Source organism: Megachile rotundata, unplaced genomic scaffold (assembly GCF_050947335.1).
Source record: "Megachile rotundata isolate GNS110a unplaced genomic scaffold, iyMegRotu1 scaffold0229, whole genome shotgun sequence".
Lineage (NCBI taxonomy): Eukaryota > Metazoa > Arthropoda > Insecta > Hymenoptera > Megachilidae > Megachile > Megachile rotundata.
The window spans coordinates 36692-61092 of NW_027473526.1; the positions used below are offsets into that span (position 1 = coordinate 36692).

The window sequence follows — 24401 nt, forward strand, 5'->3', positions numbered from 1 at the left end:
TTAGAGCAGCGGGACGGACGTTCGTGTGGAATATCGTCGAAACATCGGCTAAATTAATACGACGGAAACTAAGAATACTCGTTTCGAACAATGTATCGCTAACATAAGTAAATACGATACTGACCGATCGATATTTGTAAATTAGAAAACAGAAAGTATATCTATATCGGTAATACTTATATCTATATATGCATATATGTGTATATATTCGTCTATTTATATACATGGACGAATATTTGCAGCGAGTAACGGAATAGTACGTACCGTGTATGTGCGCGCGTGCGTGCTTCTTTCTTTCTTCCTCGTTTTCTTTCTTTTATCGTCAGTTTTTCTTACAGACGCTTTTCTTTCCGGATGTTTCTAACGATCGTTTGGAATCGTTTCACGTACGCGCATCTTACCTACATGTATGTATGCGTGTAATTTTCCGATAATCGTTCCGAATGGATCGCCGCGCGAAAGCGAATGGACATCGGACGACGGCAAGATATATTCGCGAATAAACGGTATCGCGCGCGCGCGCATCAAAATTGAATCGCGTTCGAACGAAAAAGAAAGAGAAGACGACGCGAAAGGGAGAAAAGGAAAAAATAGAAACGCGTGGAAAGAAGTACGATCGGAGTACTTCTGAGTTACCGAGTGCTTTACTGAATACGGTAACGAATCGAAAAGGTAAAAGCTTGAATCGCACGTGTTCGAGAGTGTTTTCATGTTGCGACGCGAAAAAAGGATACTCGTTGAATCGAAGATGTTCGTCGCGCGATCCTAGCATCGCGAACGTGAACGAGCAAAATGCATAGATCGCGATGTCGTCGACAGTGTCTACGGACACTTGGATCGATCGCGTCGCCGTCGTCATCATCGTCGAAAGTGTCGTCGGATCATTGGTAAATTAGGCGTTTATCTATATTCTATATTTATCGAACTGCATGATCGATCGCGCGCAAAGTTCCTGAGTTTTCTTAGCCCGTTTACTGGACATTTGTACGAGAGTGGAAATTACTCGAGTTAAGTAGTACGCGAATCGAGTAGTAGGTGAAAGGTGGCGCATCGATCCATCCGCTTCTACCGTGACAGATTTAACGATCGACGAGCGGTGACGGTGACGGTTCGTATAACGATTCGTTCGAAAGAAACGATGAATTTCAGTCGACAACGATACCGCGTTAACGAGCAAATCCAACCGCGCTAACAGACTTTTCCCCTGTTCGCGATATATACATGTACGCGTTCTTCGCGTAACCGTGATCGGCGCGCACCTTCGGATCACCCGCGAAGCCACCAGCGAGAATCGAACGATACTAATAAAATTCCTCTTCGATCGTTCGATCTTCGAAACATCCGACAGTATCGCGGTTACTCGGTGCACAATCTTCTAAACGACTTACCGCGTTACCGCGACAAGTTGACCGATCGAAAGAGAAACGATCCGTGGTGCGACGGCGTGCTCGGCGGAGTACGGCGAAGTTTATCATTCGATAAACCGATTCCGGTTAGAAAACAGTTGGAAAGTCGACGCGTCGGATCGCGAGATCGAAAGGAAATTCGTTGGTGGCCGTGGCACGACGCGTTCGCGTACGCTCACGCTCGTAACGCGTTCTTCGTTTCCTGATTCGATCACCCTATATGTACATACATGTACGTATATGCGCACACCTGTCGCCTGTGTACACGCTAAATATACGATTACACGTAGGAGCGCAGGATCGCACACGCGCGCATATACGCTAAATACGTACGTAGTAAGATATCGATTAACGTATAAAAGCGGAAGAAAAATAACGAGATACCTACTGTCGCGAGGTAGGTTAGGTGTGAAATGAATAAATATTACTCGCAACAGTGTGTTTGCAAGAGGTAAGGTGTTTTAATGTGAACTATGGAGACTATGTGTGATATTACAGAAATGCTATTGAATACAATGTTACGGAATTAGTATAGAATGTTCGATGATGCAGAATCGGAGGCTCGACTGATTATATCTGTTTTGACGCCCTTCCGCAGTATATATAAACTTTTCGGAGAAGGCGTAACTCCTTACACAGTTGAGGGTGGAGTTATTTTCCTCGCAGAGTCCTCCCATTTTCGACGGGGGAAAGAGTATTGTAAATTAGAATTTGAGAGTCGAAAATGTCCTTCCGGACCGCGCTGACCATGTGGCCTAATGAACCGTAACGGGACATGGCTGGCAGCGTTTATGGTAGGGTAGTCTATTGAGCTACGCACGTCCAAAAAACATAAAATAATTTCGCCGACTTACAGACTTTAGGGTAGGCTTAACTGCCTACACCTAAACATCTGTAAACGGTCAATGCTAATTTCTACCAACGCTGCGAACCATGTGCCGCTACATCACCCCCTTGCCAGTGATAACGCTATACAAAATTTACATGGTCTATATACATACATACATACTTACATACATGAAAATACACTAACAGTAATACAAGATAGAGCGCAAAAAAAACTATATACAGACAAGAAAAACTATTTACATCGGTTACTTATGCCTGATAACGCTCGGTAAATCTAACTATACGGCCATGCCGTGTTTTAATTGGCACAGCTTGTTTCAAAATGCTCTTAGGACTACGGCTTGCTTGATCGCTCGCACTTCGTGTATCGGAAGTATTGTTCGTTACAAGTTGAGTCGGTTCTACATGCGCAGGTTTTAACCTATCGATACTAATGTTTTTCTCACGATCATTAATTAGCACAGTGAAATATTTACTGTTACGGTTGATAACTTTATATGGTCCGTCATACAGCGGTTGTAAAGAACGTTTTTCGCCATCGTGTCGAATAAATACATGTGTTGATGTGTGTAAATCTTTGTGTATAAATGGTGTATGTGTGCCGTGTCGTGAGGGTTTACAAGGTTGTATGTTTTTCATTGTGTGTTTGAAGTGTAAAACAAAATCGGACGTCACTGGACTATTTTGATCTTTATTGAAAAATTCTCCCGGTAATTTTAACGTGCATCCGTATACTAATTCTGCTGGAGTTGCGTGCAAATCTTCTTTATATGTGGATCTAATACCTAATAAGACTAGTGGGAGTACCTCGGTCCATTTGTCGGTCTCATGACAACGGATTGCTGATTTTAATTGTCGGTGCAATCTCTCTACCATACCATTAGATGAAGGATGAAAAGCGGTAGTTCTGATATGATGTGAACCAAGACACTGTGTTAATTCTTTAAAAAGTTGAGATTCAAATTGTCTACCCTGATCTGTAGTAATAATAGCTGGAACACCAAAGCGTGATATCCAACCTACTAAAAGGGTGTTTGCTATTGTCTCGGCTGTTATGTCCTCGACCGGCCAAGCTTCTGGCCAGCGGGTAAAGCGGTCGACACAGGTAAGGCAATACCTGTATCCTTGTGAAATGGGTAATGGCCCTACTATGTCAATATGAATGTGATGAAATCGTGAAACCGGTAATGAAAAATTGCCTAACGGAGATGAGGTGTGTCGTGTAATTTTGTTTCTTTGACAAGGAATGCATTGTTTAGACCAAGTGTTACAATCTTTGTTTATAGATGGCCAAACAAAGCGATCAGTAACCAGTCTGCGTGTGGCTTTAACTCCTGGGTGTGATAAATTGTGTAGTGTGTTAAAAATTTGTTTACGGAGGTTTACAGGTACATATGGACGAACAGTAGGAGAAGAAGTGTCGCAAAAAATTTCCAACTCGCGATCTTTAAACGGGAACCTAATTTTCTTTAATTTAAGGGCAGTCTCAGACAGCAAGAGACTTTGAAGCTCTTCATCTGCCTGTTGAGACTGTGCCAATTCCGATAGATCAACGGGTTTATTAATCTCCTGTATTCTGGACAATGCGTCCGCGACTATGTTGTCTTTCCCTGATATGTGTTGAATGTCTGTAGTGAATTGTCCTATAAAATCTAGATGTCTGAACTGTCGTGGAGTGGAACGCTCTGGCCGCTGTTTGAAAGCGTAAACCAGAGGTTTGTGATCAGTGTAAATTGTGAATGCGTGACCTTCAAGGTTGTGTTTAAAACGACGAACTGCGGTGTAAGCGGCTAATAATTCCCGGTCATATGCACTATATTTTCGTTGGGCTGACGAAAGGCTTTTTGTAAAGAAAGACAAAGGCTGCCAGGTATCATCCACCCATTGCTGAAGTGCCGCTCCGATTGCGAAATCAGACGCATCCACGGTAACACTAAGCTTAGCGCCAGGTACCGGGTGCGCCAGAAGGGTCGCTTCAGCAAGTGCTTCCTTTACCTGGGTGAAAGCAAGTTCGGCTTCTTTCGACCAGGCAATACGAGGATTACCACGAGCAGGTGCACCCTTTAATAAATCTGTTAATGGGACTTGTAATTTTGCGGCGTTAGGGACAAAGCGACGATAAAAATTAAACATCCCTAAAAAACGTCGGAGTTCTTTTATATCTTGAGGTTTTGGAAAATTTCTGATGGCATCTACTTTCTCTGGATTTGGAGCAGTACCTTTACTGTTTACTGTATAACCAAGAAAATCTATTGAAGTTTGACCGAATGTACATTTAGCAGGATTAATAATGATACCGTATTTTTGAAGTCTATTGAAAAGCTGACGAATGTGATCCAAGTGTTCTTCCTCGTTACGCGATGCTATTAAAATATCATCTAGATATGCATAACAGAAATCTAAGCCAAATAATACTTCATTAATAAACCTTTGGAATGTTTGAGCTGCGTTCATCAAACCAAATGGCATTTTGACGTACTCAAACAAACCAAAGGGAGTAGTAACTGCTGTTTTTTCTATGTCTGAAGGTTCTATGGGAATCTGATGATATGCTTTAACAAGATCTACTTTGGAGAAAACGGTTTTGCCATGTAATAAACTAGAAAAATCTTCGATATGCGGCAAAGGGTAACGGTCAGGTACTGTACATGCATTTAGTGCTCGGTAATCCCCGCACGGCCTCCAACCTTTGTCCTTTTTAGGAACCAAATGCAAAGGCGAAGCCCACGGGCTTTTCGAAGGTCTAATTATACCTTCGGCCAAAAGATGCTCGAATTCCTCTTTTACTATTTTTAATTTATCAGGTGCTAACCTACGTGGTTTCGAAAACACGGATGGTCCTTTAGTCGTTTTAATGTGGTGTGTAATGTTGTGTTTTGTGCCTGTATGTGTACGTGTGGGAATGGTGATATCTATGAACTCTGTGAGGATTTTATGGTATGGAGAGTCACCGACAATTGTTTTGATTGAATTTAAATCGGCAATCCCCAGTTTTCCTCGTGACGTTAATTTTGTTTCAGTGTCGATTAGCTGTTTATTCCTTAAATCTACCAACAAGCCGTAATACTTAAGCATATCCGCGCCGATTATTGGTTTTGTGATATCCGCGATTATAAATTTCCACTTGATAATTCGCCGCAATCCTAAATTTAGATTTAAAACGATATCGCCATACGTTGAGATGGTCGAATCATTCGCGGCATACAAAGTGTATGTACTTTTGGGAGGATGTCCCTTAACTAATTTACGCGGATAAACGCTGATATCGGCGCCAGTGTCTATTAAAAATTCTACCTTACTGTCTTTGTCACTTAAGAATAGGCGGCTCGTGGCTGGATCGACGACTTCTGCCGCATCTAAGGTCGATCGGTCTCGTTTCCCTGGTGTTGCTGTTGACGTTGCGGGTAGGTGCAGGGGATGGTGCACCTTGTTGACCTGTCCCCGAACCTGCGATGGTACCAGCATACACCTGGCTGCGACGGGCTGGGGCTGCGGCTGCTGTTTCTGCCTCGGCTGGAGCTGCGGCCGTAGTTGCGCCACTTTTTCCGTCCGCGGAAAGTGGATCTCCCTGGATGCGTGGAATTGCTGTGCTTCGCAAGCTCCGCAACTTGCTGTGTTAAACGCGCCATCTGCTCGCACAATAGCTCGAATCGGGTGTCCGTGGACACAGCAGCACATTTCCCGATAGGCGTGATTTCATTGACCTTATCGGCCAATTCCGCCATCTTCTCGAGAGATGCATCCATCTGCGTGGCAAGGATGGTCCGCATTGATGCTGGCAGTCGATTCATCCAGATCGTCCTCAGGAAATTTTCCGGCACTTTAATATCCCCAGCCAGGTTGCGGAGATGGCGTAAAAATTGCGAAGGTGTCCTATCGCCAATTTCTTCATGTTCCAGGAGCTGCTGAATCCGTTGCTCCTGCGATCTGGATAACCTCCGTATTAGCTCCTCCTTGATTTTTTCATATTTACCAGTGGCAGGAGGATTTTGTATAATATCCTCGACTTCTTGCAAGCACTTAATATCAAGGAACGACGTGACATAAAAGTACTTTGTGGAATCCACAGTTATGTTGTTGAGTGCGAATTGTGATTCCAATTGATGAAACCAGAGCAGCGGGTTACTGGACCAAAAAGGTGGGACACGTATACCCACACGGTCGATGTTCGACACCTCAAAGGGGTTTGATCCTTGCTGCTGATTTCCACTCTTTTGCGGGCTGAAGAAAACGTCTCTATCTTCATTAGCCATCACTAACACTAAATTCGCACTTATTGAACTAAATATAACTATGTGTGTCTCTATGTAAACTAAGTAAATGTCTGTATGAAGTCTTATATTTAACTGTGTCTTTTTGCACTTTATCACTGTGTTTCCACTAAATCACGTAACACTCACGCCGTGATCACGTCGCGGGTCACCAATTGTCGCGAGGTAGGTTAGGTGTGAAATGAATAAATATTACTCGCAACAGTGTGTTTGCAAGAGGTAAGGTGTTTTAATGTGAACTATGGAGACTATGTGTGATATTACAGAAATGCTATTGAATACAATGTTACGGAATTAGTATAGAATGTTCGATGATGCAGAATCGGAGGCTCGACTGATTATATCTGTTTTGACGCCCTTCCGCAGTATATATAAACTTTTCGGAGAAGGCGTAACTCCTTACACAGTTGAGGGTGGAGTTATTTTCCTCGCAGAGTCCTCCCATTTTCGACGGGGGAAAGAGTATTGTAAATTAGAATTTGAGAGTCGAAAATGTCCTTCCGGACCGCGCTGACCATGTGGCCTAATGAACCGTAACGGGACATGGCTGGCAGCGTTTATGGTAGGGTAGTCTATTGAGCTACGCACGTCCAAAAAACATAAAATAATTTCGCCGACTTACAGACTTTAGGGTAGGCTTAACTGCCTACACCTAAACATCTGTAAACGGTCAATGCTAATTTCTACCAACGCTGCGAACCATGTGCCGCTACACTACATACCGGTTACTATAGATGTCGCACGTGAGAATTAAGAAATTTCCGGAGAACCTTTCGTTGCTCGAATTACCGTATCATCTACTACGTATACGTATACGCGTACGCGTAACGTAGTGACAGAAGCGTTTACACGCGCACCGCGCGCGCACCGGAGCGAGCGAGCGCGCACATCGATGCATCGTTGGTTAATGTACGTATAATGTACGTATAAAGTGTAAAGTTTAAGATAACGCGAGTGTACGAATGCGCGCGTGGACGAGCGCACGCGTGCGCGTGCTAATGCGATAGTGGGTGTACGCGCGCGCTCGTGCGTATAACAATTTTATCGTATAAATTCTGTCGAGGCATGCCTCCGAGCAAGAGTCAAATTTTTCTTTTTTCTACAGCCAAAGTTACTTACTTTTCCAATATGCTTCTCCTTTTCGCTGGCAACTCGTTTTCCGATCGCGCGATACTATTTTCGACGGAAACGCGACGCAACGCAACGCAACGCAACGAAACGAAAGGAACATGAGTTCTATGTATATTCGATTTAATACATTCGGATTCGACGAGACGGACGCCGCGTTTCGATCTAAGCGATTTATTTTCAACGATCATCGAATAATTTACAACGTTTTCGACGTTACGTGCACTTACAGGTTCACTCCTATCTGACAATCAACGAACAATTCAGATCGGCATTTTTCCTCTTTTAACTAACGGAGAGTGTAAGCGGAGGAATAAAGGAGAGCGAGCGAAAATTACACGGTGAAAGATCGGGACAACGATTTTGATCGCGCTGTTAATAACGGAAGTAACGCGGATAGACGCGCGATAAGATTCTAGTTATATCGCGTACATACATAGGCACAGCGTATCGAGACGTTTCGGAAAAAGAAAAAAAAAAAAAAGCAACACGTTTGTTGGCTGCTTGATGCGAACGATCGAGAGAAACTGAAAGCGATCGTGCCACTCTAGCTCGGAGACGTATCCCAATAGTTGGCCTAGCGACGAGTTTCATATTTTTCGCCCCGGTTGCAGTGATTCGTCGAATGTTTATCATCTATATTATATATATAATTATTGACACTCTCCACAAATTTTATTAATATAAACTTTATCGCTACCGTTGAACGTAATATACTTAAATTATGACGATGACAATTTCGGTATCGTTGCGGGCACCGATTATATCGAGAAAAGGGAAAATCGAATATACCGAAAGAAATCCGAAACGAAAGAAAATGGAACGAGAAAGTGGTTAGAGCGTGTGTCTGAGACAGAGAGAACGAGAGAGAGAGAATGGTCGTGAGAGACAGCGAGAATGCGTGCGTGCGTGCGCGCGCGCGCTCTGTTGAAAGATCGTGACGAAAGAGAAAAAAAGAAAAAAAGAAAAAAAAAAAAGAAAAACAGACCCTTTGCGTGTCCGTGAACGCAAAAATTTTAGATGGTCGATAGAACTCTACGATATAAGCGGGAATAGCGTATAAATTCGAAGGAAGATGGGACGAAGTTTCAAGGTGATTACGTTAAAGCGAAGAAAAAAATTAGAATAAAGTAACGATGTAACGAATATTTTCGTGTTCTTTTCCTTTCGTCGATGTCGTCGCGCGTATCGTACCACTTGGGGCTGGAACGCCGCGCGCCAGTCGACCAATCTGCTCGTTCGTTTCTTTCAAATTACTATTCCGTAATTGCGACTACGTTTCTGCTTTCGTCGTTGTTGTTCCTCGGTTTTGCGAAAACCTTTCAAACTAATCCGTTTGTACGATCATCAAAATGATTCATTAAAATATGATTATCCAATACGAAATATGATTTCCAACCACATTCCGGTACGTCCATCCATTAAGACGAAACAAACTCTGTATCGCTATCGGCGTAAAACCCGGATAATCCTGCGAGAACGCAAAGTTTTTGAAAAAAGCAATAGTAGAAGAAAGATAGACAAACAAGATTTCATTTAATTTCGCTTCTTTCGTAATCGAGTTCGAGGTAGATACCGATAAGCCGCAGGTGTGCACAGCACGAATGATCTAGCGGACAATGATATCGTGATCATGCGTCAGGGCCAGTTTTTTTTCTTCCGTTTCATACCTTGTGACAATTATTCGATAACGCGATAACAGGTATCGTTTGATCGAAGAAATTGTGGACGGTCGATTCGACGGCCGATCGCGTAATTGCTCGGAAGGACGATCTCAGGCAGTCGTGGCGATCGAGAACTCGATACGTTTCGAACTAGTCTACGAGAAAGGCCTAAGATAACGATCGTTGTCTGGAATCGGTCGAATCGATAGAAATACCCGAGTTACCGTACTCCGATGTACTCGTACGTCGTACGAGGGCGAAGAAAACGAACGAGACTCTGCAACGGTATAGAATAGCATCGGTAAAATGAATCGCCGCGGTGGAACGTATATCGTCGCGTTGTTGTCGCTCGCGCTCTACCAAGCGTTTACGTTGACGAATGCCGAGGAAAAATACGCTTGCATATGGTACGGAGACTGTGGTGTATCGGGCAACGTGCATCTAACGTGCGCTTACGACGGCCCACCTCAGCTCATCAACAATTTGACAGCGCAACAGCGTTTGCGCGCTAAATGTCCGCAATATTTCGAAAATACGGGTAAGCTTTCTTCTTGGGCCTATCATCTTCTTCCCTTTCCTCGTTCGTTTCTTCCTGCTCGACGCGACAATTCCTCCGTTTCGAACCGCGTTCTCCTCTGTAGGCCTACTTAACGCGTAAGCACGAATGTTTCAGATCCGAACGGACCGGCATTGTGTTGCGACGCCGATAATATTGACAATTTAGTTACGCAATTGAACATGGCCGAAGGTATCTTTGGCAGATGCCCAACGTGCGTAAAAAATTTCTATAAACTGATATGCGATTTAAGCTGTAGCCCCGAACAGAGTCGATTTCTGCGAGTGACGAAGACCGAGGAAAATTCGGAAGGCAAAGAATACGTGAGAGAAATCGAGGTAAGATACCGACCGAGATTGCCGAGGGATTTTCTTCGACGTCGACGCCGGTAAAGATAATATCGAGCACTCTGTTCAACGCATAAATTGTAGATTTCTTCAAAGTTTTACACCCGTTTTAGATATATATCGATGAACAGTACATGAACGATACTTTCGATTCCTGCAAGGGTGTCGTTAATCCAACGAGCGGCGTGTTAGCCATGGATTTGGCTTGCGGTGAGCACGGAGCCAGTCGATGTACGCCAAAATTGTAAGTTAAAACTTTTCTAATCGACCTTTGTAATCGAGGATAATCGAGGAAAATCGAGGGATCGAAGGAAAAATGCTCGATGCTTACAGGTGGTACGAGTATCAAGGCGATCCCGACGCTAACACGTTCATAAGTTTTCGAATGATTTACAAGCATTCCCCGAACGGCTCGCTGGAATTGTGGAACAAGACGGCGAAAGCGTGCAACGAATCGTACGACGTAAGTTCAACCCTACCATCTATCTGTATAACGTACAGAATACGTAGCTGTAGAATGTAGAACGAAAACGTGTCGACAGGATTCGTTAGCGTGCAGCTGCGTCGATTGTCCTGCGGCCTGCCCCTTCCTCCAGTTATTGGAACTCGATTCTGGTTTCCTCATTTTCGGATACAGCGGTTACGGAATAGTAGCGGGAATTCTGGCTATCCTTTTCGTCGCATCCGCGACAGCAGCTTATGTAATTTCGCAAAGAACATCGCATTTCGGTACGTTGTCTATTTCATTGGCGATACTCGAAGACCGAGAGCAAGATTTTCGGATCGTAATTGGAAAAAAGTTACAGACGTTCCCGAGAAGAAGCAGGCAAAGAACGACGACGAACGAGAGCGATCGGTCGAGCGACATCGGGCAAAATGGTACTTTCTTCCCTGGACAAAATTTCACGACGCGTTTCACGTATTTTTTGCTGCTTGGGGAAAAGGTACGAATTCGATCGATTCGACAGGAGCCTGTGTGATACCGATTTCTCTAATACCGATACAATTTCGATGCGCGTCTAACAGCGTTCGCGAAATATCCGGTCGTTGTATTATTCGCGTCTTCGTACGTGTTGCTGGGATTGAGCTACGGAATCCAGTACCTGACTATAACGAGCGATCCGATCGAAATTTGGGCGGCGCCAACCAGCAGAGCCAGGCTCGAAAAAGATTACTTCGACTCGCATTTTCAACCTTTCTATAGAACCGAACAGATTTACGTGAAATCCGTCGGACTGAACAAGGTAAAATAATAACGAGTTTTCTCGTTAGACGCGAAACGTTCGAATCGTGTCCGATTTCAGGTAGTTCACAACACGTCGAGCGGTGTCCTCGAATTCGGCCCAGTCTTTAACAAGGAATTTTTACTGGCAGTCTACGATCTGCAAAACAAGGTGCTTCGAGTAAGTGTTCCCTTTCCGTCGAACAACCGTGGTCCTTTTATTTCATATTTCTCGATCGTTACAGCTTGGACAAGAGGACGGAGAAGGCTTGGAGCGTATATGTTACGCTCCGGTTCGAAGCGACTTTACCGGACCCGTTACTCTCGACTTGTGCACGGTCCAAAGCGTGTGGGGATATTTTCAAAACGATCTCGATCGTTTCAACCAAACGGTTCAGTTCGATTCCTACGAAATCAATTATTTGGATCAACTGTACGCGTGCGCCCAGTAAGTATACTCTTTTCTGTTTTGGTAATATGCCTAACGCGTATAACGATAGAGAGAATTTTCCACGGCCTCACAGGAATCCGTTCAATCCCGGATGTTTGGCGCCGTACAAGGGACCTGTTCTGCCCGCGTTAGCCTACGGAGGATTTCTCCGAGAAAACGAATTCAACTACGACTCGAACGATTACATCGAAGCGACGGGACTGATATTATCGTTTCTGGTGAAAAACTCGCTAAACGAATCGGTGCTCGAATCGACGCACAAATGGGAACAACGGTACGAGAGGAAATAAACCGGTTCTTCTTTAACCGACAACAACCACCTATACTGTTAGGATTCTGCTAGTATTCTGTTAGGAATAGAGAATAAGAAATATTCTGTTCGTCAGATTCATCGATTTCATGAAAGAATGGAACGCGAACGAACGGCCGGAATTTATGGACGTAGCCTATACCACGGAAAAGTCGATACAAGACGAGTTGGAACGATCGTCGAAGGCCGAAACGTCGACGGTGCTTTACAGCTACGTCGTCATGTTCGTTTACGTCGCGTTCGCGCTCAGCAAGCTGAAATATTCTATCAAAGAATATCTCGTAAGTTATACATATATCCCGTAAGTTATACGTCTCGAAAATCTATTACATCTGTAGAATACGATTTTAGGCCAACAGTAAAATGATGATCAGCATCGGCGGAGTGGTGATAGTAATAGCCTCCGTAGCTTCTTCCATCGGCGTGTTCGGCTACATCGGAGTACCCACCAGCCTGCTTACGATCGAGGTAAGCCTCTCTTCTCTTTATTCCCTAGTCTTCTCTACCCCGTTATGTAACCCCGTTATATAACACCGTTCTAGGTAATCCCGTTCTTGGTATTGGCCGTGGGAGTGGACAATATATTTATTTTGGTTCAAACTCACGAAAGAAATCCGAAACGTACCCAAGAATCGATACCTGATCATATCGGAAGAATCATGGCAAAAGTTGGCCCATCGATGTTGCTTACCAGTACTTCCGAATGCCTCTGTTTCCTGATCGGTAATAGTCGTAATTTAATCTACTAATAGACGCAGTTTAATCGACTAGCCGGTAGAGTCGTGTCATTTTTCTGAAACGCTTGCAGGAACGTTGTCCTCGATGCCGGCGGTAAACACTTTTTCCCTCTACGCCTCCTTGTCAATTTTCATAAATTTCCTTCTACAAATGACGGCTTTCGTTAGTCTGATGGCACTGGACGAGCAACGATTCGAGGTAAGAAAATTAACGAATGCTCGTTAACGAATCTCGTCGCTTGAAACTTCAACGAATCGTTTCAGAACAATCTTTCGGATTTGTTTTGCTGCGTGAAAACGAATAAACAGGATACCACCGAAGACGAGGACTTTGGATTGGTGCACGCGATATTTCAGCGATTTTATACGCCGTGCCTGATGAAAACGCCGGTTAGAATAACCGTATTGGTCGTATTCTTTGTCGCTCTCGTCGCACACCTCGTGCTCGTACCAAACATATCTATCGGTTTGGATCAAAAGCTCTCGATGCCCGAAGATTCTTACGTCTTAAAATATTTTCAGGTAATATTATCGAGATACGCTGTCGCGAAAACGATAGAATAGAAATCGACCTGATTCTAGTTTATGGAAGATCTATTGTCGATGGGTGCGCCCGTCTACTTCGTGGTCACTCCTGGTCTCAACTATAGCCGCAGGAACGTTCAAAACGTAATTTGCGGCGGTCAAGGATGCAACACCGATTCCCTTTATACGCAGATCCATTCGGCATCCAAACAACCCGACACGTTCGTACAATATTTTCTCCTTTTCTTTTCTCTACGGCCCACCCCTTATACTTCGCCGATTCATTACAGATCGTACTTGTCGAAATCCTCTTCGTCTTGGATAGACGATTACATAGATTGGTCAGGGATCGACGGTTGCTGTAAATTCTTCCGGAACAATCAGTCCTTTTGTCCGCATACGAAAGGTAAGCTTCGAGTTTAGTCAACTTTTCTATTTACCGGTTGCTCGATAAATGTCCGTTATTACAGATACTTGCGATCCATGCGACGTCGGTTTCGACGGTTCTCGACCGAACGAATACAGTTTCCGCAAATATTTGCCGTACTTCCTGCAAGACATTCCGGACGAGACTTGCGCGAAAGCTGGACGAGCCTCCTACCTGGACGTAAGATTCGTTCACCTACGAGCCACGTATCCTATATCCGAATCGTAACCACGCGTTTCGCCAACTTACAGGGAATTAATTTGTACGTCGATGAACACGGGCTAACGGATGTCGGCGACAGCTATTTCATGGGATATCATACTCCGATGAAAAAGTCGAGCGATTGGTACGAATCGCTGAAATCGTCTCGAACGATCGCCGACAACATTACGAGGATGATAAACGAGAATCGATTAACCGACCAGAGCATAACCGTGTTTCCATACAGGTGCGTCGCTCTGTACGTTCGGAAGTACAGAAATTCTACAGACACTGATCGTCGGACTAAAGCAATTCCTTTGCAGCGTCTTTTACGTATATTACGAGCAATACCTGACAATTTGGCGAGAAACGTTATCCTCCTTGGGTCTGTCTCTCTGCATCATTTTCCTGACGACCACCCTTTTCACGGGATTCTCGCTGTTTTCGGCGATAACGGTGGTGCTCACGGTATTCATGATCGTCGTAAACATAGGTGGTCTCATGTATTGGTGGAACATCGAACTGAACGCGGTGTCTCTCGTCAATTTGGTAATGGTACGTTCGGACGATAATAAACGTTCTTACGTTCGTTACGTTTCTTCCGTTCGTGTTGCAGGCATCCGGCATATCGGTGGAGTTTTCCAGTCACATGATACATTCTTACTTGAAATCTACGTCGAGTACTAGAATCGAGCGTGTGTCCGAAATCCTGAATAAAATGGGAAGTTCGGTAAGCGAGCGCGTGTCCAACCAACTGTTGCTCTCGTTTCACGCGGTTCCATTTTCTTTCAGGTTTTCTCCGGTATCACGTTGACGAAAATTATCGGAATTCTGGTATTGGCATTCTCCAAAACTCAAATCATCCAAGTCTTTTATTTCAGGATGTATTTGGGTATCGTGATTTTTGGCGCTGTTCATGGCTTAATATTTCTGCCCGTCTTGCTAAGTTTCATAGGTAAGACGACACGTCCATGTTCCACGCGTGTTCCTTCTTCGCAGCACGAGCATCCGATCCGTCACGATGAAATCACGATGAAATTTTACAGGTCCTGAGAATGCGTGACAGAAGTTCTTCGAGCCAGAGTCAACGGAACGAGGGAAAAAGGAGGGAAGCGATCCCTGATTAACGATCAGTCTCGATCGGTCTAATTGAAGCGTTCTTCCGATTCCGTACGATAGTATTATTATTATTGTTAGCGTCTAACTGTTATTATAAAAATATAGTACCTGTATATAAAAATATAGTAATATAACGTCCTTGCAAAATCGAAATCATATTATAACGCAGAAACATGTCCGTGAGCTACGCTGGGACGTTGTACGCATGCTCGAAAACAAGCCAGAAAAATATTATATGTGTACTCTTACAATGATAATACAGTAAAATCCTTATTAACGGACACTTTTTAAGGGATACATAAAAACTAAATGCGCCATCATTGTCGACTACTTTTTCTTTCATTACTTTCTTTGTCAAAAATATACTGCGCATATCTATTTTCTACGGTTTAAGACTGTGCAGGAGGTCAAATTTAACTGATTAGTTCCCCGTGCATAGCACGAGCCTTCCACAAGTTAGTAATTAAACGATTTAACAGTAAGTTTTATTAAGTTATGTACTGTCTGAATAGTGGTGAAAATAAAGAAAAATTTATCAACAATCATTGTGCATTTATTCTTACCTAACAAACCCACAGAATAAAAATTTACATATTCGAAAGAGAACACGTACTACTATATTATTGTCGTTCACATCAGGCTACTGTGACCTGTACTCGTCTAATCTGAACGCCCCCTTACGCAGGTTCGACGCAGCGCCATCTAGCAGCGATGCGTGGAACCTTCACGAAATGTCGTTCACATTAAGCTAATTTGACGGGCACTTGCCTAATCTGAACGCCCCCTTATGTTACTGAATGTTCAGTGATTCCTCAGCTACTTACTCATATCACAATTGTTCAGATTTTTATTGTAAATAATTAATTATTCATTTATATCCAACACGAAGTCGGCGGAGTACATCGTACGCATGAGCTAATTTCAAATAATTAATAACACAATTTTCTAAACACAATTTATGCCCTTTCATTATTAAAGAATGTTCAGTGATCCCTCAGCTACTCTCTAGTATCATATTTGTTCAGATTTTTAATGAAATTAATTAGTTATTGACTAATAACCTAAGACCAGCCAGGGTGACAAGCGGTATATACGAGGTCATTTTGAATAATTAATTACACGTTTTCTGCATATATTTTGTGCACTTTTATGATTCAAGAATGTTCAGCAATGCACTATTTACATGGTTTGATCATAAAAGTTCATAAATAATATTCGGGTAACGCGTAATTAATTACTTTGTGTCAGCATTCCGATACGTACATACACCGCCTATGTCAATTCTACTGCGCATACGCGGTCCAGTTCTGTACGCGTGGCCCCGCCTCCAGTCTTCTGCGCGACGCAGTCCTGTAGGCGTGGCCACGCCTCCTGTCGTGTAGACGTGGCCACGCCTCTTGTTTACTGCACATTGCAAAGTGCAATATTTCGGCACTTTGACGACGTAGTGTGGTTCCTGAGGCATTTAGAAACAATTTTCTATTAGGGTTTGATGCGTTTTGATGTCTAATAAAGCCAGAAAATCAATTTTTGTCGAATTCGGTCCAAAACGGCACAGGTGGCGCCATCTAGCGGCGAGCGGCGGAACTACGAAAAACTAAAATTTCGATTTTCTCGAAAACTAGGCACTTTTCCGAAATTCTGAGATATACAAATTTTTCCTTGTCGCCTACGGAATCGAACGAATCTAATTATAGCCCGCTAGGACTATTATTAAAGAAAATAGAAAAATAGCCCATTTCATGGACTAAAAAATTGCCGTCCATCTAGCGGCGAAAGTTGGAACTACCAAAATAGAAAATCTCGATTTTCTCGAAAACTAGGGTCTTTTCCGAAATTCTGAGATATACAAATTGTTCCTTGTCGCCTACGGAAACGAACGAGTCTAATTATAGCCCGCTAGGACTATTATTAAAGAAAATAGAAAAATAGCCCATTTCATGGACTAAAAAATTACCGTCCATCTAGCGGCGAAAGTTGGAACTACCAAAATAGAAAATCTCGATTTTCTCGAAAACTAGGGTCTTTTCCGAAATTCTGAGATATACAAATTGTTCCTTGTCGCCTACGGAAACGAACGAGTCTAATTATAGCCCGCTAGGACTATTATTAAAGAAAATAGAAAAATAGCCCATTTCGTTTCGTTTATTTAAACACTTTGAGCAGAAGTAGCCCATAAGCGAAATACAATATACAACAGTGTACAATACATATGAAGAAGATAAAAGTAAACAACATGAATAAAAACAAAAAGAACAACAATAAAAAACAATACACAAGAAACTTATAAACTACTTAATACCTATACATAGGATCGTACAAAAAAGAGAAATACAGTGATATAATGCGCAATGACAATAAAACTTATACATAACTAAATACTACTTTATAAATAACTAAGAAATCTCCTAAATGTTGGTACATATAACGCAGATAACTTCAAGTCCCTGACAAACGCAGAGTCGCGAGAGTTTCCGAAAGTACATAATTAGATTAAAACAGCCGTGCCTAAATTTGAAGTCCACAGGACTTCAAAAATTCCGTAAATATAGCAATGGCTTGCAAGTTAACTCCCTGAAGAAAGGGCTCAATTGTAAGAGGGGGCTTCCAACCATGTAACTGAAGCTTACGCAACATAACCCTCCTATGTTGCTGAAAGACAGGAAGAGAGCAATCCCAGATAACATGATTTAAATCACGATCAACAAAGCCACAAGGACAATTCGACGAACTGTCGACACCTATTTTCTTCAGTGAAACACCAAAATTGTAGTGATTAGATCTGTATCTGGAGACCCAGGAAGATACAAATCTAGGAATGCAGAGATTATGAAACCATGGGTGTTTAGAAGTATCGAAGTAAGTGTTGAAATAATGAGATCCTTTGCGATTAGAGTCTTTAAGCCAGGCTTCTGATGCTTGCTCCCATAATCTTCTTCTTAGAACAGAATTGAAGTCAGTGTAAGGAATAGAAATATGGGATGAGGGAGGATTCTGAGCAGCTTCCTTGGCTGCCTTATCTGCAAGCTCATTTCCTTCAATATTTTGATGCGAAGGAATCCAAAGAAAGGAAATACTACTATCTGAATTAGAGTCACAGTTAAATGTTTTTAAACTCTCCTTAATCCGAACAATAAAAGGATTTGTGCTTGCAGTATAAGGTTTAGCAAGAAGGGATTGAAGGGCACTAAGCGAATCAGAACAGATAAGATAGGATAAATCCTTGTTCTCCTTTGCCATATCAATTGCAAAGGATATGGCTGCACACTCAGCAGTATAAATGGAAGCATGAGGGTTAAGGCTTAAGGTAAATTTCTTATTAAGTTGAGAACAAACAAAGGCAACACCTGTAGATGGGGAATCATCAGATTTAGACCCATCTGTGAAAATGAGAATGTGATTAGGAAAATTTTCAGAGATAAAAGATGCAAATTCCAGGTTTGCAGAGGGGGAGGATTGAAGATGAAGACCAAGGGAGGTATTGACATTGATCTCAGAAAACTGAGTATCTAGATCTGACAAATGACAAGGAGCTCGATGAAGAGTATACAATTGATCCTTGAGAGGAAGAGAGTAGGCCAAGCAAGAGTGAATCACTTCTCCCCGTTTCCTCCTATCAGAGGAACCCCCATAGGATACATTCCACAGCTCAATAAACTTTTCGAGGTAAGAACAAATAGGATTATTACTAAAGGAGAAAACTTTGAGAAAGTATTTAGAACCTAAAAACTCTGCCCTGGCTCTTAGTGGAGGAAGTCTGGCCTCAGCAAGCGCAACGTTGTTCGGACAAGAAAATCTCAATCCTAAGGCCAACTTAGCAGCATGAATCTGTAACCTTTCCAATTTGGCTGCCAAACCCTTCTGGGAAGGAAAGAGCCACCATAAGCCATACTCTATCTTAGAGCGAATAACGGATTTGTAAATAATGAGCAAGGTTTGAGGGTCACAACCCCACCAAGTTCCTCTTAGAAATCTGATGACATTTAAAGTTCGCTGACAGTGCTTGACAAGATTATGTATATGAGTGTCAAACCGCAGATGCTGATCAATGTGGATGCCTAGGAATTTGGCACTTTGTGCATTGGGAATAATGTGCCCATTTATGGAAAGATGTAAAGAGCCAGGAGAGGAATTGCCTGAATTAAAAGAAAGAAACTGTGTCTTGAGAGGGGACAGATCCAGATTCAAAGCAGAGAGATTTTGCCTGATAGTTTCGATGCAGTTTTCTAAGATACCAATGGCAGTGGCCCTATTTTTGTGAGTAACAATAACGGCAAAATCATCAGCAAACTGTAGGAATTTTGCATAACGCGGAAGATGCATCAAAACACTATTAACATAGAGATTGAAAAGGAGAGGACTGAGGACGCCGCCCTGAGGGACACCCTTATGCAACAGACGAAGAGTAGGAGAAGAGGAGTTAGAAAGAATTGAAACTCTTCTAAAGTAAGTAAGATTGGAAATAAAATGCAGAATATTGCCTGCAAGCCCTAGATCCGCCAATTTTCCAATGAGGGTATTAATATGAACACTATCAAAGGCAGCAGATATGTCCAGAAAGGCAACAACTGTGCACTCGTCAAGCATAAAACTTTTATTAGCTTCCAAAATAATACTTCCAATATTATCCTGACAAGATCTAGCCTTACGAAAGCCTGCTTGAGAGTCAGGCAGAATGTTACTAGTCTCACACCACCACTGTAGACGAAGCTTAACCATCCTCTCAAAAAGCTTGCAGATGCAAGAGGTCAAGCTAATTGGACGTAACCCTTTACTCCCTTGCTTAGGAATAAAATGAACATGAGAGGATAACCATTCTGCCGGAATAAGATTGTTTGAGTAAAGATCATTCAGAATGTCCAAAAGAATGAGCCTGATCTTGACAGGAAGCTTACGAATCATGATGTTGTCTATGCAATCGGGCCCAGGAGAAGACCCCTCTCGTAGGCAGTCGATAGAATAGTTAAGCTCCAACAGGGTGAAGGGAGCATTTAAGAAAGTCCCAGAATTATCAGGAGGAATTTTCATAGGGAGCTCTGGAGCCCAAGGAGGAGCAATTTTGGAAACAGCAATATCAATTTCTTTAGGATCAAAAGATCGACCATCACTTACAGTGTTTTGACAATATCTGGATTTAAACGTTCTAACAGTCTTCCACAACTGTGAAACGTTGGTACGACTGTTTAGCTCACTAGCAAAGCGACGAAAAGACAGTCGCTTCCGAACCTTGAGAGTTCTTTTAGTACATGCAGCCTGCTTCTTATAAGCAACCCAATCCTCCAATCTGAGAGTATGTTTCCACTTCTTAAGTGAAGCTTTTCGCAACCTCAACATCTTATCACACTCCCTATCCCACCAAGGAGCAGGAACAACGTGCCTTTTCCGAGGACCAAGGGACCGTGACGGAGAGCAAGCCTGTACAGCTTCTCTCATTTTAGTTGTAAAAATTGAATATTGCGAGAGTACTGGGAGTTGAGTGAATTCCAGTGAGAGGAAAAAAGACCAGTTATTCTCCATGATATCCTGATACTCAGACCAATCAGTTCTCTTAGAGGAGAGTTTGAAAGAACTTTTGAGCAAAGGAGCACAATGAGATATTTGTGCAACTATTGGAAAATGATCAGAACCATGAGTATCATCGAGCTGACTAGACGTTATAAAATGAGCGATGTCCATAGTGGATAAAATAAGATCTAAATTATTGCTGTGTTGACCCGAAGAACCAAGATGAGAACTAGTATGAGAATTATGAATAAAAATATTGCACTCATTGATGATTCTTAAAAGAGAAATGCCAGCCACATCCTCTACCTCTGAGTTCCATGCTGGGTGATTGGCATTAAAATCCCCAGCAATTATGGTGGAACCTGGAAGGCAGAGATTCTCAAGAAAAGACTTCCATAAATGATACTTTAAAGGAAAACCAGGAGGTCTATAAATTACTATTACGTTCAGAGGTTCAGCGGAAGTGAGGAGTTGAAAACCTAAAATTTCTGTATGATCATCAATGGAATTCTTAAAGGAAATGGTTTGAAATCTTAATGAACTTTTAATGAAACAAGCAATGCCTCCACCCCTGAAGCCCAACCTGTCAGCCCTAAGGATGGTGAAGCCATTTAAATGAATATGCTTGTCAGGTTGAAGCCATGTTTCAGTGAGAAGAATAATATCCTTTTGAACTGAAAGAATAGGAAGCTCAGAATATTTAGGGATAATTCCTCTACAATTCCAAACAAGTAAATTAACGGGATGAGCCATCACTACTTCTTTTTAGGATTGGCTTTATATTGTTTAAGAGAATTAACACTTTTAACAGAGGAGGAAGGTGAAAGAGAAGTCATAGAGGAAGTTCTCATTTGAGTAGAAATCTGTTGAGATAAGGAAACGTTTAGGGGACTGCAAGAGAGTGCTTTGCCAAAGGATGAACGAGGAGAAGTGGTGAGATCAGTTTTAGAATTGGAAACAATTGGAGAAGAGGTGGATGGAGCAGAAGAGACTTCACTTTTGAAGCAAGCGTTGTTCAGACTCGAAACCTTAATGTTTCTTTTAACCGGTGATAATGTAGATATACAATCACTTATACAATCATTGTTAATTGATGTAGTAGTCTTATGCGTTACAGAAGTATTCAATGGCACACTTCCTTCAGAAGAAGTAGTACTACCACTAGAAGAGTTAGAATTACTCCAAGCTGAAAGAGGAGCAGGCCTTTGCTGACCTCCAAAGGACTTTAGAGACATAACGCTGCTCTGAGAGGCAGCTTGAAGAGGTGGAAAGTGTTCTATTGTTAGAGGGGGGGCCTTGGAAACTTGACTTGAGGATTGAAAACCTCTGGAGACAAAGTCCCGAGCCTCCCAGAAATTCACATTTGAAAAAGCCATTTGCTTGGAGATAAGTTGTTGAATTTGGAACTCTTTACAAGATTGATCAAAGGTTTTGTGATCCCCCTTGCAGTGAAGACACTTAACTTCATCCTTGTCGGGGCATTCTTCCTTACAGTGATCAGCAGAACCGCAAAACCTGCAGACTTGAGCACTCCTGCAATGTTTGCTGGAGTGACCATACCGGAAACAGTTAAAACACGTTCTCGGTGGCTCCACGTAAACTTCAACTGGCACAACCACCAGATTGTAGACTTTGATAGAATCCGGAAGCACCGTTCCCTCAAATGTAAGTAAGACAGTTTCTGAAGGGACCCACTCCACTTGTTTAGATTCACAATTAAGTTGCCTTCTATTCAACCTTCTAGCATTTATAATTTTACAGGGAGAATCAGACTTAGCTATTAGATCCTGTAAGTCATGATCTACACTAATCTGTCTGATAAGACCCCTCCTTTGAACCCTGAATCTTGGGATCATTGGGTTGAGCTTCTTGATCTCAGGAAGCCTACTGGAAGTAAAATTGTTGGCAAGTTCAGCAGTCTTAAATTTCACCTCGAACCTTCCGTAACCCTGAGGCTTAATTTCCTCAGCACCTACACCAGCTGCACTGACAATTCTTGCAACATTGAGTAAATGTTGAGAATTCCTGACCTTCTTTTCTTGCTTTTTGAGATTTAAAGAGACATAAGCAGGTCCCTTATGTCCAGACGGGTATAGCGTAATATTCAAATCAGCAACAGCAGAGCCATTATCCATCTGCCTATCGTCTTTCCTTTTCGGCGTAGATTCAACATCCATTGCAGTTTTCCTTTTTTGGGCAGCACTACCACCCCTGCCCTTTACTTTAGTGGCGTCGCTTGGGGACGCCATGACGGCGTCCTCAACACCTTGGGCCCTCGGGACCCAAGGTATAGCGGAGGAAAGTCCCTCGCTCACCTTTGAAACTCTTCTTAATAACGAAATTAAATGTTTAAGATTTTGTAAAAAAAGCAAGACCTCTCAAAATAAACGACACCAAATAATACTTAAAGAAACTAAAGACTCAAAAATTTTCCTCACGAAGTGTTCAATAGCACGTCCAAATAGCCCATCCAAATAGCCCATTTCATGGACTAAAAAATTACCGTCCATCTAGCGGCGAAAGTTGGAACTACCAAAATAGAAAATCTCGATTTTCTCGAAAACTAGGGTCTTTTCCGAAATTCTGAGATATACAAATTGTTCCTTGTCGCCTACGGAAACGAACGAGTCTAATTATAGCCCGCTAGGACTATTATTAAAGAAAATAAAAAAAATGTCATTTTATGGAGTAAAATTTGTGGCGCCATCTAGCGGCGAAACTGCGAACTAAACTGGAAAAATGTATGGTCGAACACGTAGCAAAGGGATCAAAAAAAAATTGATTTTGAGTGCTTAATAAGCAAAAAAATGAATAACTTATTCAACAAACTTTGCTTTAAAATGTCTAAAGAAACATAGTACGTCGCAATATTACTTTTTATATTACTCCTTAACGCATGTTCGGATATACGTTTTCAGTATAGATAGCAGTTTCGCCGCTAGATGGCGCCACTATTTTTTTCCCATAAAATGACATTTTTTTTATTTTCCTTATTAAAGCTTTCAGGAAATAGTTATTGCTTTATTTTGGTTCAAATGCGATCACATAACACTTTCTCAGCTTCAGAATTACTCAAATTTCGCTACTATTCCAGAAAGTCGCATTTTTATGTTTTTGTAGTTCCAACCTTCACCGCTAGATGGACACCAAATTTTTTGTCCTTGTTTTGGACTATTTTTCTATTTCCTTTTCTAGTGCTTTTAGGTACTTCTTGTGCCATTATATAGATTCTAGAGAGGTCACAGAACAATTTCTGCCCCTCAGAAGTACTTAAAATTCACTAGTTGTCAAGAAGATCGCAATTTAATTTTTTTGTAGTTCCAACTTTCACCGCTAGATGGACGCCAATTTTTTAGTCCATGTTTTGACCTATTTTTTTATTTGCTTTCCTATCGCTCTGAGGAGGTTCTTGTGGCAATATATAGGTTCTGGAGAGGTCACAGAACAATTTCTGACCCTCAGAAGTATGTCGCATTGCCTAATATCGGCAAAAATCTTAATTCTAATCTCGCGTAGTTCCGCCGCTCGCCGCTAGATGGCGCCGAATGTACCTTTTTGGACCGAATTCGACAAAAATTGATTTTCTGGCTTTATGAGGCATCAAAACGCATCAAACCCTAACAGAAATTTGTTTCCAAATGCCTCAGAAGCCATACTACGTCGTCAAAGTTCCGAAATATTCA

General features: G+C 42.2%; 3 protein-coding genes across 4 annotated transcripts; 1 reads left to right on the forward strand and 2 right to left on the reverse strand.

Moving 5' to 3' along the window:
- Positions 1 to 5611: 5611 nt before the first annotated feature.
- On the reverse strand, positions 5612 to 6508 carry LOC143266325 (uncharacterized). Its single transcript, XM_076541927.1, has one exon. The coding sequence runs from the start codon at positions 6506 to 6508 to the stop codon at positions 5612 to 5614; it is 897 nt and encodes a 298-aa protein (XP_076398042.1).
- Positions 6509 to 7245: 737 nt separating this feature from the next.
- Positions 7246 to 15755, forward strand: LOC143263917 (NPC intracellular cholesterol transporter 1 homolog 1b). 2 transcript variants are annotated; one of them, XM_076541868.1, is made up of 23 exons: positions 7246 to 9856; positions 9992 to 10212; positions 10335 to 10465; positions 10555 to 10684; positions 10764 to 10950; positions 11022 to 11165; positions 11248 to 11465; positions 11526 to 11624; positions 11689 to 11891; positions 11968 to 12168; positions 12281 to 12485; positions 12556 to 12672; positions 12747 to 12927; positions 13013 to 13140; positions 13206 to 13463; positions 13524 to 13687; positions 13757 to 13872; positions 13937 to 14073; positions 14145 to 14341; positions 14418 to 14649; positions 14711 to 14824; positions 14887 to 15049; positions 15141 to 15755. In XM_076541868.1, exons 1-23 carry the CDS (start codon positions 9625 to 9627, stop codon positions 15155 to 15157), a joined length of 3795 nt encoding a protein of 1264 aa, XP_076397983.1. In that variant the 5' UTR covers positions 7246 to 9624; the 3' UTR covers positions 15158 to 15755. The 2 variants fall into 2 exon arrangements, with proteins under 2 accessions (XP_076397983.1, XP_076397984.1); XM_076541869.1 differs by having other exon boundaries at positions 11028 to 11165.
- A 5718-nt stretch (positions 15756 to 21473) lies between these two features.
- LOC143266321 (uncharacterized) lies at positions 21474 to 23186 on the reverse strand. Its single transcript, XM_076541916.1, has one exon. It carries the CDS (start codon positions 22965 to 22967, stop codon positions 21474 to 21476), a length of 1494 nt encoding a protein of 497 aa, XP_076398031.1. The 5' UTR covers positions 22968 to 23186.
- Positions 23187 to 24401: the final 1215 nt, after the last annotated feature.